The 14,587-nt window shown below is 47.3% G+C and overlaps 1 protein-coding gene across 1 annotated transcript; it reads right to left on the bottom strand.

The window, feature by feature from the left end:
• Positions 1 to 3,822: 3,822 nt before the first annotated feature.
• Positions 3,823 to 14,203, bottom strand: ARMC12 (armadillo repeat containing 12). The gene is made up of 6 exons (XM_008592021.1): positions 12,996 to 14,203; positions 12,179 to 12,324; positions 11,871 to 12,005; positions 5,312 to 5,485; positions 5,101 to 5,172; positions 3,823 to 4,208 (listed from the first exon to the last, which is right to left on the bottom strand). Exons 1-6 carry the CDS (start codon positions 13,237 to 13,239, stop codon positions 3,876 to 3,878), a joined length of 1,104 nt encoding a protein of 367 aa, XP_008590243.1. The 5' UTR covers positions 13,240 to 14,203; the 3' UTR covers positions 3,823 to 3,875.
• Positions 14,204 to 14,587: the final 384 nt, after the last annotated feature.

Raw genomic sequence — 14,587 nt, forward strand, 5'->3', positions numbered from 1 at the left:
AACCTTCTTTTCTTGGCAGGGAAACTTTCTGTGGGGAGAAGATGCATCTAACTGCTGAGCACATAGTCCATATTCAATTAGTCTTTGTTGGTTGAGGGTTCCTGTGATGGTTTTTAAATGTTCACCAGTTATTGATACTCTTCCCTTCAAAAGGTACAGCCTAATTCTCCTTCCTTTGGATGGAGGCTGGACTCTTTATTTTTTTTAATCTGGGACCTGAACTCATTTCTAATGAACACACTGTGGTGGAAGTGACATGTGACTTCCAAAGTTAGGTGAGAAAAGGTGTTGCAGCTTCTGCCCTGCTGTCTCTTGGATGATTCACTCTAGGAAAGCCAGCTGTTCTGTCATGAGGACCCTTAAACACCCCTGTGGAGGCAACCACATGAAGAGAAACTGAGGCCTCCTCCCAAAAGCCCTCACCAACTTGTTAGCCACATAAGCGAGCCATTTTGGAAGGGATCCTCCAGCCCCAGGCAAGCCTTCAGATAATGGCAGTGCTGGGCCAAGGCTCAATAGTAACCACAGCTTGACTGAGCGCAAACTACCCAGCCAGGATGCTCCTGAATTCCTGTGAGAGGTAACAAATGCTTTTTGATATTTTAAATGACTAAGAGGGAAAAGACATTGCAGGAGGAAAAGGATTTTGCTTCCCGGTTCCAGTGTACTTTTTTTTTTTTTTTTTGGTGGCTGGCCAGTACAGGGAACTGAACCCTTGACCTTGGTGTTATAAGACTGGGCTCTAACCAACTGAGCTAAACAGCCAGCCCAGGTTCTGGAGTGCTTGATTGGCAGGCTCCTGCAGTACAAATGGCTTTGCCAGTGCAAGGCTTTGGTAAGCAGTCAGAGATGCTCTACTGCACAAAAGAATAAGGTTTATAAGATCTAAGCTCTAATTTGCCAAATGCCAAAGGAGAGGTTCAGATGAGACACGCTGTAGGAAGCACCAAAGGCTGGAATAGTTGAAGATCAAAGCGGCAGTGGGATGTGGTTTAACTTTGACACTAGAAGACACAGCCCAGTGGAAAGGAGACGGAAGGCCATTCTAGGCAGGGGGACGGTTGTATGGAAACTTTGGAGGCCAGACTACATACACTTGGTAGGATTAGGGCAGCAATGACTAGTTTGGTTTATAAGTCGGCTTGTGGCAGGCAAGAGGACCAGATTGTGAAGGGCCTTCTATGCGAAGCTAACTAATGTGGCTCTGTCCTGTATAAAAAAAGGGGGGGGGGGCAGTGACTACATCTTCGAGGACACAATTCAAACTGCTTTTGCTGAGAGTACATTTCTACCTGTCAGATCATGTGACTTTGCTTTGAGGCTCAGAAAAAGTTCACTATGGCAGTGGGGAGGCCCTGAAGGTTTTCAAGGATGGTGCAATGTGGGATTCTAAGGTTAGCCTGGAGTGGATAGGGCTGGAGAGGATGGAAACCAGAAGTAGGAAAAGTCCTGATGTGGGGGAAGGGGGAGTAACAGTGGGAATGGGAAAATGGGGTGGGTGTCTGATGTTGGGAATGGCTGGGTGGATGTGGTGGGGAGAATTTGAAGGTGATACCCAATACCTCGCTGGTGACATGGGCACACCAGCAGTGAATGAGGAGTGGGTAGGATGATGCTGACTTTTGACAAGTTCCACTGGGGTGGCTGCAGTGTATCCAAGTAGCAGGAAGGGGCAGCCTCAGGTCTGAACTCAGGAGAGAGTCAGGGATGTTGATTCAGATCTGGTAGTGACTGTCCACTCAGTGGTGATGAGTCAAATGTCAGGAGATAGTGATGAGGATGGTCGCTCGGTCGGAACTGGCTCTCTCTGGTCAGCCCATCCTCATCAACAACCAGACAAGTCATATGACCTTGAGCCAGTCATTTTCCTCTTAGGGTTTGTTCTCCTTCCAGTAAAATATCAGGGCTGGTCCTGGACTAGATCATTATTTTTAAATCCCGAACACTGAGGTTCCATAGCTGGACCAACATGTTCAACTTCCTAAATCAAGTAATAGCAAACTGTGAATATAGCTCCAATTCTAGGTTTTTCTCCCATAACATTTTCTTAAATCATTAGCAACAACTAGTATTTAGTTTCCAGCAAGGACTCACAGATAACACAATGAATGAAAAAGCGGGAAATGCAAATAAATGGGAAAATCTGAAATTGGATGATATATTTGGTTTGACAATCTTCTTGTTTCCAGAGACTTCACAGTTTTATATTACTCACACAATCGCTCTGGTTTCCAAAGCTAAGTTCCAGTGGCATTTCAGGGTACTTCATTAAGGACTCTAGGACTCCCCAGAGCCTATAACCTGAAGAGACTGGAGAATCATTGGACTTCACACTCTCCGAGCACCTTTCCAGTGCTAATCCTTCATTTTCTTAATGACTATTCATAGCTCCTCTGAGTCAGTCTTTGAGCAACACCTGCAGAACATTGTGCCTTATATTCATTAACTCATCTAATCCCCATGTAATCCTCCCAACAGCCTCATGAGATAAGTACTATTATTATATTCATTTTACAGACAAGGGGCTGAGGTTCAAATAGGGTTAATGGCTCGCCTAAGGTCACACAGGTAGTGACAGACCTGGGATTCAAACCCAGCAGTCTGTTTCCAGAGTTCTCACTTGTACCCAATATGTCTGCAGATCTGTCATTAACGCTGTCACCAAGTATTTTCAGTTCTTCCTTGGACATGTGATAAGATTGATCTTCCCTACCCCCTTTGGCCAATGAAATGTGAGCTGAAGTGGTAAGCATCATTTCTAGCAGGACTTTAAAGAGTCAGATATCACTTCCACGTTCCCTTTCCTCCTCTAGTACTTGCAGAAACACAATGAAGGAGCCTCCCTCAGCTGGGTTCCCAGAGTGAGATGATGTGGATCAGAAGCCTACCCTTCCACCCCTCGGCTGACCTGCAATGAGCATGTAGTGTGGATAAGAAATAACCTTTGCCATTTTTAAGCCACTGAGATTTGGGGGTTGTTACTCTGGCATAGCCTAGCCCATCCCGACTAACCCAGTGCTATAATGTCTCCTGTTGATTATCTTTGGCCTGTGTCTCCAAGCCTGCCTTCTCCCAACTCCCTGAAAGTATTAGATTCACATTCAGATTTGATAATGTTAAATAAAATTTGTGGGGCCGGCCCGGTGGCGCACTGCTACAGTGCGCCGCTTGGGAGCGCGGCGGCGCTCCCGCAGAGGGTTCGGATCCCACATACAGACCGGTTCCTGCTCACTGGCTGAGCGAGGTACGGGAGCAACACCGAGGGTTGTGATCCCGTTGCTGGTCCTGGTCCGGTACGGGTGCGACACTGAGGGTTGCGATCTGTTGCCGGACACGAAAAAAGACAAAAAGGAAAAAAAAAAAAATTTGTGAACGTCCATTGGTTTGGACTAGGCTCCTGCATAAGCCTAACAGACCAAACTAATATGGAGTTTAACTATAGTAGCTGAGCTTTAGTTAATTGCAGGAGGCTCCATGACCAATCAAGCTGTCTCTACACTGCACTTCCATTTCCTGCAAATGCTGTCAGATCAAGTCATTGGTTGGAGTTCTCTAAACCTGCTCTGGTTTGGAACACAGCCCTCTTCACGAATCATTTTGGTTTGTTTGCTTTGTTTTTGCTTTGTTCAAATAAGGTCAGTTAAAATTTAAACTTGTTTGTTTAACAAAAAGCAGCAAGAGAAGAGGGGAATCAGTCCCCAGAACATGGAAGTGGGGATGTGTTTTGGGAGATGTGCCCATGCTGTGTCATGCTCCGGGGCAGAGGTTACGCTGAATGAAATCTCCACCCAGCCCTGAAAGGCCACAAACAGACTCTCAAGCTTCAAGAAGCCTCAAGCTCCTCTCTCATACTCATTTATTGCATCTCCTTAATTTTACTCCCCGTTTCTAAAGTAGGAATGACTGGGCTGGCATGAGGAGGGCCGGGCTCCCACGTCCTGGGGGCACTGCAGGCTGACTATGACTTTGCAGGCCTGGATCTGAACATCCTCCTCAGGGTGGATGACCAGGGCGAGCAGACGGTCTGCCAGTCGTGACTCATCCCCAAAGAGGGCTTCATGCAGGGACCGTTCATTGTAATGCCATTTCACAGCACGGTAGTGGGGTGCATTCCGGCCCTCACTCAGCCGCTCAGCAAACACCAGTACCTCGAACAACAGACTCCCCGGCTGTGTGGACTGGAATAGGGTCAGGAAGTTGGAGTGCACCTGTGATGGGAATGCAGAAAGAACGGGAATGAAATCCCAGGCAAGTTCTAAAATTCTTATTCTTCCATCTTCCTATTGCCTCAACTCCCCAACAGACCTACGTTTCAGACTCAACTGTACAGAAATTTTTTAGTTATCCTTTCATTATCATTCTCTAACTTAACTGCATTGTGGTCATCAAACACGAGTGATACGATAATATGGATCCTGGGAAATTGATTGAGACAAAACTTAAGGCTTAGTGCGTGGTTGATGTTCATAAATATTTTGTGCATGCTTGCGAGGAATGTGCCTTTAATAATTGTAGAACATTCTAGATATGTCTGATTACTCAAGCTTATTTGTGTTATTCACAGCATGTATACCCTTACTAGTATTAGTTTTCTGTCTATCAATTACGGAAAGAGCAGTTAAAATCTTCAAACTCTCTCTGTGGTGGTAGATTTGTTAATTTCTCCTTATAATTCCATCAGAGTTCACCATATATATTTTAAGATTATATTGTTAGATGCATACACGTTTAGAGTTGCTTCATCTTTCTGGTGAACTGAACCACTGATTACTACGTAGTAATCCTCTCTGTGCTTAATAATGCTTTTTGCCATAAGTCATTTTCCCCCTAATATTAAAATACCTACATTAACTTCTGTTTTGTCTCCCGTGTTCCTAACTCAGAGTTCAGAAAATGCCTCAAAGGAGATTCCCCTCCCAACAAAATGGATCCTCGTTCTATTGGGGGAATGCAAGAGAGGATGGTTTTCAACCATATAGTGCAGAGGCAGGAATAGGAATGAGACAATTCATCAGGGCTAAGTGTCTGGAGAAACCATGATTCTTCCCTCCCCAATACCTGAGTAGGCATCCATCAGCCCCCCTTCAGTTTCTTTCTCACCTGGCAGTTGAGAATGTCATAGAGAAGGTCATTCTTCTGTGCCAGGTAGCTCAGCAGTCTTAGGACTTGCACCTGAATGAAGAAAAGGATAAAGCATGAGAAGCAGGTGAGTTGGGCCTGAGCAGGGAAGACATGAGCTTTGGCTCCTCCCCCTCAGCACTCTGCCAGGACTAGTCAGGAGGGTAGGGCCTCGGCCATGGTCCTCAGGCACCTGTGCCAGGATATACTCTGACTGCAGGATCTCCATCAAGGCAGGCATCACCCGTCGCAACTGCGGATGCACATAGTCAGGTAGTGGAAGGCTGTTGAGGAGTCTGAGGCCCGCAATATGCAGATCCGTGTCCCATATGGTGGAGATCAGTTCCAGTACCTTGATGGAGTGTTCCTGGCAGCGGGGAGGGGAGAAGAGAAGGGTCTGAGTGATTTTTATGTGGTGATCCCCAACACTATCTCAGCCTCTGACTTCACTCTCCACTTCTCCCACCCCTGGGCCAAACCCAATAGATGATTCCCCCTAACTTGAAATCCCAACATCCTTTGACCTAGGTGACCATTCCCGCCCCCCTCAAATGCTTTCTTCACTTGGCTTCTCTTTCACAGACTTCTTTCCTAGTTCTTCTAACCAACCTCCTCATCTCTGTCTACATCACGCTTTCGTGATAACATCCAGACTCAAAGTATTAAATACTATCCCTATGCTGATGACTTTCAAGTTTGTTTCCAGCCCAGAGCTCTCCCCTGAACTCCAGACTCACATGGTCAGCTGCCAATTCCACTTCTCTCTCTGAATGTGTAATAATCTCTCCAAGTTAACACGCATTCCTGCCCCTTCCACAGCCTGCCCTGTCTCAGCTGTCGGTTGCATCTTCCTTCCAGTAGCTCAGGCCAAAAATCTATGGCATCCCTGATTACTTTCTTTCTCACACCCCTTTGCAATCCTTCAGAAAATCCTATTGGCTCTATCTTCAAAATCTATCAAAAATCAAGCCACTTCTCACCACCCCCACAGCTACCACCGTCTTCCAGGCCACCACCATCTCTCACCTGGATTTCTTCAATAGCCCCCTGTTTCCTGCTGCCATCCTCATCCCCTTCATCTATTTTCAGGCAGCAGACACGTTAGATATTTCACTCCTCTGCTCAACATCCCCCATTTCATTCAGAGAAAAAGTGAAAGTCCTCACAGTGGCAAAAAGTCCCACATGATCTGCCCCTCTCTCCTCATAGTTCCTTTGACCTCATTTCCTGTTCTCTCCTTTGCTCCATGGTCCCACCACAATGGCCCCTTAGCCAGTACATGCCGGCTACACCCCTTTCTCAGGGTGTTTGCACAGGCTGTTCCCTCTGCTCAGAATGCTCTTCCCTCACCACTCTCTTACTTCCTTCAAGACATTGCTTAAATGTCCCCTTCTCGGTGAGGCCGTCCCTAAGCACCCCCATCCCAACCTTCCTTCTCCATCTTTTTTTTCCTCCATAGCACTGTCACAGGTAACACACTTTTTATTTTAAAATAATTATAAATTCATAAGAAGTTGCAAAAATAGTACAGAGATGTCCCATGTGTTCTTCACCCAGTTCCTCTCAATGGTCACGTCATACGTAATTATAGTACAGTAGCAGAACTAGGAAACTGGTAAACTGTGAATGCACGGTTCTATGTCAATTCATCACTTGTAGGTTTAACTGCCACTGCAGTCAACAGAGAACCATCAGCACTGTCCCATTCCCACAAAGATCTCCCTCATGGGACTCCCTTATCACTTCTACCTGCCCCCAAAGCCCAAACCTCTGGCATCACTAATGTGTCTTCCACTTCTATTACTTTTTTCATTTTGAGAATGCAATATAGTGAAATCATACTTTATGTGACCTTATGAGACTGGTTTGTTTCTGATGGAGTTTGGATGTGTTGTCCCCTCCAAAACTCATGTGGAAATTTGATCCCCAGTGTGGCAGTGTTGGAAACTGATTGAGTCATGGGGGCGGATCCCTCATGGATGGATTAATGCTCTCCCCTGGGGAGGGAGGGGGAAGTAATGAGTGAGTTCTCGCTCTATCAGTTCCCGCGAGAGCTTGTTGTTTATAGGACCCTGGCACCTCCTCTCGCTCTCTCTTGCTTCCTCTTGCCATGTGATCTGCTTGTACCCACTGGCTGCCTGCCGCTTTCCGCCATGAGTAGAAGCAGCCTGAGGCCCGCGCCAGATGCAGCTGTCCCAGATTCATAAGCCAAATAAACCTCTCTTCTTTAAACATTACCCAGTTTCAGGTATTTCTATTATAGCAACACAAACGGACTAAGACAGTTTCACTCAGCTTAATGCCTTTGAGCTCCATCTAGGTGGCTGTGTGTATCAGCAGTGCATTCCTCTATTACCAGGCCGTGCTCCATGGCATGGGCACACCACAGTTTGTTTAACCATTCACTGAGAGACATTTACTTGTTTGCAGTTTTTTTTGGCTATTACAAATAAAGCTACTATAAATAATCGTGTACAAGTTTTTGTGCAGATGTAAGTTTTCATTCCTCTAGGATAAATGCCCAGGAGTGCAATTGCTGATTGGTAAATATATAGTTTTTTAAGAAACTGCCAAGCGGGCCGACCCCGTGGCGCACTCGGGAGAGTGTGGCGCTGGGAGCGCAGTGACACTCCCGCCGCGGGTTCAGATCCTATATAGGAATGGCCGGTGCGCTCACTGGCTGAGCGCAGTGTGGGCGACACCGCGCACCAAGGGTTGCGATCCCCTTACCGGTCACGAAAAAGACAAAAAAAAAAACCCCAAAAAACTGCCAAGCTATTTTCCAGAGCAGCCACTGTACTGTTTTACATTCCCACCAGCAATGTGTGAGAGAGCCACTTTCTCTAAATCTTCACCAGCATTTGGTATTGTCACTAATTTTGATTTTAGATCTTCTAATAGAGGTGTAGTAATATCTCGTGGTCCTAATTTGTATTTCCCTAATGGCTAGTGATATTAAACATCTTTTCACATGCTTATTTGCAATCCATATATCCTCTTCAGTGAAATATCTCTTCATGTCTCCAATTTCTTATTGGATTGCTCGCTTGTTCATTTTTTAAAAACTCAGTTTTGAGAGCACTTTATACAGTCTAGATGAATCCTTTGTCAGATATGTGGCTAGCAAATATTTCCCGCCAGTCTGCAGTTTGTCTTTTCATCCTCTTAACAGGGTCTTTAATGGAGCAAATGTTTTTAATTTTAATGAAGTCCCATTTATTGATTTTTGGGGGTGTCATGGACTCTTCACCAAGCCCAAGGTCCTAAAAGATTTTCTCCTTTAAAACTGCAATACTACCCCCACCCAGGCTTCCTTATCCCCCCTTATTTGTTTTTCTCTGTAGCACTTGCCAACATGAAAACACTATATATTTTACTTATTTGTATATTGCCTGGCTTGCCCCATTAGAATATAAATTCTAGGACAGGGATCTTTCCTGTTCTGCTTATTGCTTTATCTCCAGTGTCTAAAACAGTGTCTTGGCACAAAGTAAGAGTTCAATACACACTTCTTGAATGAATAAAGGGATCTTGGGTTCTGAGATGCAAGATGCTTGGACCGAGAGGTATTACCAAGGACAGATAACTTCACAAGCTGTTCCTCTGCGAATCACGTAAGAAGGAAGCAAGAATCCCCTTTAATACCCTGCTCCCGCCCCTCCATGTCTGCTGAGACCTGAGGACAGGTCAGAAAGAGGAACAGCAGGTGAACTTAAAACTTACAGCGTAAATGACCAGGGTCAGGGCATGCACTTTACGCTGGAGCCTCGAGGAAGACAGGACAGATGGCTGACTGGATGAGGTCCTCTGGAGAGAGTGGTCTGCTTAGGGAATGGGGCAAGCACCATTTTGGATGTGGTAGGTTAGAAGGTCCCTAAGTTGTGTAAGTGCATATGGCCAGTAGCAGGTGGCCATGGGGAAGAAGTCAGGGGAGCCCCCAGGCTGCAGAGACCCAGGAGAACACAACTAGATGGAAATTGAGACCAGGGAGTAACTACTTTCACCCGGAGAGAGAACAGAGGTCAGGTCCTCAGGATACACACACTGGGGAAAGAGGAACAGTGGGTTCAGGCCACCTGCATCAGAATCTCCTGGGGGGCTTGTGACAAACTGAACTCTCTCTGTATGGGGCCCCCAAATCTTCACTTTTAACCAGCTCTTCAGGCAATTCTGATCTGATATGCTTGAGAATCACAGCCTTAGGGAAACTGAAAGGGCAGAGGGATGGAGTAGAGACAGCCAGTAAGTGAAGACCTAAAGACTTTTTTATTCCCCCAAAAAAGTTTGATGCAAAAAATTAAAAAGTGTGAAATTATCAAGTGTTGGTGAGGTTATGACACAAGAGGGACATTCATGCAAGGATGGTGGGGGGTGTAAATTGATACAACCCTTCTGGAAAAGTTGGACATACCTTTGCTCAAGCCACTCCTGCATATACACCCTAGAGAAACTTGTGTCCCAGGGACACAAGGGAAATGTGCACAAGAATGCTCAGCACGGTGTGGGTGCAACAGCACCAGAAACAATGCCACTGCCTACCAATGGGCACAAAGTAGAACAGCCATAAAATAGAATTCGAGGGCTGGCCCGGTGGCGCACTCGGTAGAGTGCGGAGCTTGGGAGCGAGGCGGCGCTCCCACCGAGGGTTCAGATCCCATATAGAGACCGGTCTGCTCACTGGTTGAGCGCAGTGTGGGCGCGACACCAAGGGTTGCGATCCTGTTACCGGTCACGAAAAAAGACAAAAAGGAAAAAAAAAAATAGAATTCGACACAGCAGTGAAAAAGAAGGAAACAGAGCTGCCCAATAAGGATGAATCTTTCAATGAGGGGGTGGGGAGGAGGCAAACCACAGAAGAATATAAACCTCACATTCCCATGCACATGAAGCTTAAACACACCCCAAACTGTATTTGACCTGTGTGTTTAGTGCCTCGCCTTGCCCTGCTAGAACATGCAGGGATACATGCACATCTGGTCAAACTACACAGAAAATCATGCAACTGATTGACCAAATGCACTGCAATGATTGCCTCTGTGGGGAAGAAGTTGAGAGTGGGAGGGACACAGGGGTCCCTAACATATTGGTCACATTCTATGTCCTACCTAGCCTGGGTCTGGTGATGCATGTTGTGTTTTATTGCTATTCTTTCTACCTTACACATAGAAAATATTTGTAAGTTTAAAATATGAAGGAACTTCAAAAATCTCATGCAAAGATATGTATTATTGTTTAATTCTATTTTTCCATGAGCTTTTTGAAGTACCCTCGGTTTTGTTTTGTCTTTTTAAGTCAAATTTAGCAGTGGGGGGGTATATACCAATTTTAGTGACACTGATGTTAATAAGCTCTGATAACCCACTACCATTGGACCAGCCTATTTTCTCTATTTTTGATTTGGGAAAGATCAACTATTTGCTAGAAGGAGATTTGGAGGTCACGGAAGAGGTTATTTTTGGTTTTGCTGTGCAAGATGGGAGGGATTGGAGCGTGCATGGAGGAGGCTGGATCAGATAGACAGGATAATCAAGGAGAGAGGCCCTCAAGGAAGGGAATGGGACGCAGGACTGGGACTAACGCTGACCACAGACAGGAAGAAGGCCATTTTTTCATGGCACCAGCAGGAAAGCAGAAAAGGATGGACATGTTAGCAGATAATGCTGTGGGAAGCGACATCTGGTGGTTTACATGTTCTCTGCAGGGTGGTGGTGAAGGCATCAGTGGTCCAGCCACCAGCCTCTGATCAACACAGGAATGGGGGTGTAGGTAAGAAGAAATACATTTGATCTTTTTCCCCTTTCCAGGCACACAGCTCCTAAAACCTTTAGAATTTCCTGAGTGACAAAGAGTGTTTTTTTTATTCTTTATGAGCCCCTTTTGATCACACCAGAGTTTATGCTAATGAGATGACTCTCAGGAGCCCCTCACACAGTGTCAGGATGGGGGCTGGTCACCAGAAAGACCAAGGTGTGATTAGAGGGTTGGGACTTTCAGCCGTATTCCCTCCCCTCCCCTGCCCCAGGAAGGAGGGAGGGGCTGGAGATTAAGTTCATCGCCAGTGGCCACTGCCTATATAATGAAGCCTCCATATAAAGCTCTAACAGTGGGGTTCAGAGAACTTCCAAGTTGCCTAACATGGGGAGGAGGGCGCCCGGAGAGGGCATGGAAGCTCTGCGCCCCTCTCCCATACCTTGCCCTATGCATCTCTTCCGTTGGCTATTTGAGTTGTGTTCTATATAATAAACTGGCAAATGTAAAGTGTTTTCTTGAGTTCTGTCAGTCATCTTAGCAAATAATCAGACCTAAAAAAGGGGGTTGTGGAAGCCCCCAAATTTACAGCCAGTGGTCGAAAGTCAGACTTGCAAGTGGCTCCTGAAGTGGGGGCAGTTTTGTGGGACTGAGCCCTTAACCTGTGGGATCTGTACTAACTACAGTTACTGTAAGAACTGAATTGAATTGTTGGACATCCAGCCAGTGTTGAGAACTTGTTGGTGTCAGAAAGAACCTCAGGGTGCTTTCTGCTGTTTCGGGTTCAGAGATACAACTAATGCCCTAGATCAGTTGCATCCTGAGATTCAAAGGCTTTCACAATCCTGCTGGGAATCTGACCACCATTTCCCCACTTATTTCTGAGTTACAAACTCAGACCAAGCAAATTTCTGGAACATGACCATTTATCCTCTGCCAATTAAAGGACTTAAGGACCATGGACATCCTGTGTGCTGTGCCCCAGCACTTGCCTCTGGGCTCACCTGGATTTTGAGCCTGAATTTTCTGATGCCAGAAAAAGCTTTAAGTGTGTTCAGAGCTTGGATTTTGACACTGTTGTCCTCGTCATCCAGCATGTAGCCCACCAACCTGATGTCATCGGTAGTACAAGCAGAGGCCTGGAGTGTGGGGACAGATGGAAGAGGCAGAAGAGGGTGTCCTGAGCCCACTGCGCCCATGTCACCAACAGCCCTCAGCATACCCCTCCCACCATCAGCCAGAGAGATGGGATCAGCTGTAACCCCCAGGGGCCAGGCTGGCTAGGAGGGGCCTCCTGCTTCCCTTCCCTCACCTCGGCCTCCAGCAAGTACACACAGCGAGTGATACTGTGCAGGATCATGCTCTTGGCGTACTCATCCTGTTTGCTCTCCAAAGAGTTGAGGAGCCTCCGGATCTCACCTGAGTCCCGCCCGTGCCGCTCTCGCTCGATTGCCAGGCCTAGACAGCCATCCCAGCCCAGTTCAGACTGTGGACTCAGAAGTAATGAAAGAATGGGGTTGGGAAGAGGGGGAGAGGGACCTGGGGACAAGGCTTCCTTGCCTTTTCTGAGGAGGCCTTCTTACTATAGGCAGGACCACCATTTACAGGTGAATATGTGTTAATAACATTAATATTAGATATGGTACAAGGGCACCATATCTAATGTTGTATTGTCCATATCATATTGTCATAGATTTGTCTATTTAATAATCTTCCAGCATATGGCACTAACAAGTAGTTTTATCATAGAGAATATGGCAACGATACTCCAGCAGATGGCAATAAAGAGTCTTGCAGAAGGGGTACCACCCCACTTTGTAAAAAAAGTACCATTTGGACTAATGGAAGCTCTGAGCATGTAGGTCTCCCAATTTTCCCTTTCCTTAAAATCTTGGGTTCCTGGGGCAGGAAAGGGATGGGAGAGCTGCTGATGCCATTTCCAAGAAGTGGAATTCTGGGAGCCAGGGTGAAAATGTAGGATTTGGAGACCTGCCAGACAAGTCTGAGGATCCACTTGAGTGAGATCTGGGGACCCTGAACTAGCATCAGGGCTTTGCTTAGGGTGCTGCAGGGTAGGCTTGAAGATGGAGAAGAGAAAGACGAAGGAGAGAGGAACTTCGAGGCATCACCTTTGGGCCCTCCCACAGTGGAGGCCTCGGGAGCAGGTACCTCCTGGGGCAGAGCCCTCTCCCCAGGGCCCGCACACTCACGGGCGATGCAGATGGGAGAGTTGGTACACAGGGGCGGTTGGCATTTTATGCCAGCCTTGATGGCCTTGTAGAGCAGGTAGATGGCCCCAGCACCCATGGCCAGGCTCACTACACTTTTGCGGATGTCCAGTTGCCCCAGGCATCGGGGAACGCACTTGCCCATGTCTTCAGCAGTGCCTCGTGCCCGGGTGAGCTCGGCCCAAGGCACCTGGGAGGAACCTTCCGGAACCAGAACTCTGGCAGGGCCAAGAACCAAGGTACCAGATTCGGAATCCAGGCAACAAAGGAAACTGGAGAGATGGCATGGAGGGTGGTGGTTGGGAAATGGGGCAGCCAGAGGTGCTTAAAAGGAGGTGCAGCTTTAGAGGCTGCAGGAGATGATGCCTGAGACTTTAAGGGACTAAAAATGCAGGGCAGGAGAGTCATTCACATCCCTTTTTCTTTAGGGGAGCCAGGTTGGTGGGGCCCCAGCAGGCATCTCAATGCTGCCTTTCCTCCATTAGAGGGCAGCAAAGGTTCATCTCGGGAGGGGTGTTTGGGGTGTGCCCACTGGCAGCCCTGTTCCTTCACTTCTCTGTCTTTCCACCACAGATCTACCCCTGGACTTCAGGCTGTTTCTTCAGGCAGGGACCTCTGCCCCACTAGAAGATGAAAAGGAGGGGAGCACCTTATAAAGTTGTACACAAGTCTTGAGGCAAATCCATCATTTTCCAGCATCTGCATGTTGTTCTGGAGTTTACCTGTCTCATGAAAAGCTCTTGAAGACAGTTGTCTTTGTGTCTCCAGCATCCAGCACGGAGTCCAGCACTTAATACTTAAGTCATCTTCTGTCATTTGAGAATTTGGGGACAGAACAATGACAGAGAGTCTGGAAACTGGGGCCTGTCTAACCAGAGTGACCCAGGAGGGACTGGCCTTGCCTGGGTCTCATTTTCTGCATTTGTAACCCGAGGGCATCAACATTCACCAGTCTAAAACTCCAAGATTAAAATGTGGGTAGGTCTGTGCCTTTCAGCTATGGGAGGCCTAAATCTGGGAGTAGCACCCCCCAGCCTCCCCACAAGGCGGATGAGGATTGAGACATCCTCTGCAGTCAGAAAATGCTACCACCCCAGAATATGGGAACCCACTTTCGGAGGCCTTGATCTCTACCACTAGGATGGGGCAGGTGAGACCAGACCCTTTTCTCCTCCCCACTAGTCTCCCCACTCCCTCCGGCCTCACTCTCTGGTGAACCGGGAGATGACAAGCCCCAAGCTAGAATCAGGCCCAGAGCCAGGGCTGAGCACAGTTGCACCAAAACAAGGTTTCATCTGCCTGGCTTTGAGCACCTGTTGGGAGAACTGGGACAGAAGGCTCTGGGTCCTTGGCTGCACCTGGGGTGGAGGGAGGTGGGGCAACAGGGCAACAACATCTCCAAGGCCAGCTAGGCCTGCCACCTCAGAGCCTTGGCCCATCACACCCTCGGCTGCAGGCATGGAACTCCTGGGCGGCCATTCTCTTCCTGTCCT

This window comes from Galeopterus variegatus, unplaced genomic scaffold (assembly GCF_000696425.1).
Source record: "Galeopterus variegatus unplaced genomic scaffold, G_variegatus-3.0.2 Scaffold151, whole genome shotgun sequence".
NCBI lineage: Eukaryota > Metazoa > Chordata > Mammalia > Dermoptera > Cynocephalidae > Galeopterus > Galeopterus variegatus.

Coding starts and splice junctions, on each gene's coding strand:
- ARMC12 (XM_008592021.1), bottom strand. CDS start 13,239: ATGGGCAAGTGCGTTCCCCGATGCCTGGGGCAACTGGACATCCGCAAA. Junction 12,325..12,995: donor CACTGTGGGAGGGCCCAAAG/GTGATGCCTCGA, acceptor ATGGCTGTCTAG/GCCTGGCAATCGAGCGAGAG. Junction 12,006..12,178: donor TGTACTTGCTGGAGGCCGAG/GTGAGGGAAGGG, acceptor CCCACACTCCAG/GCCTCTGCTTGTACTACCGA.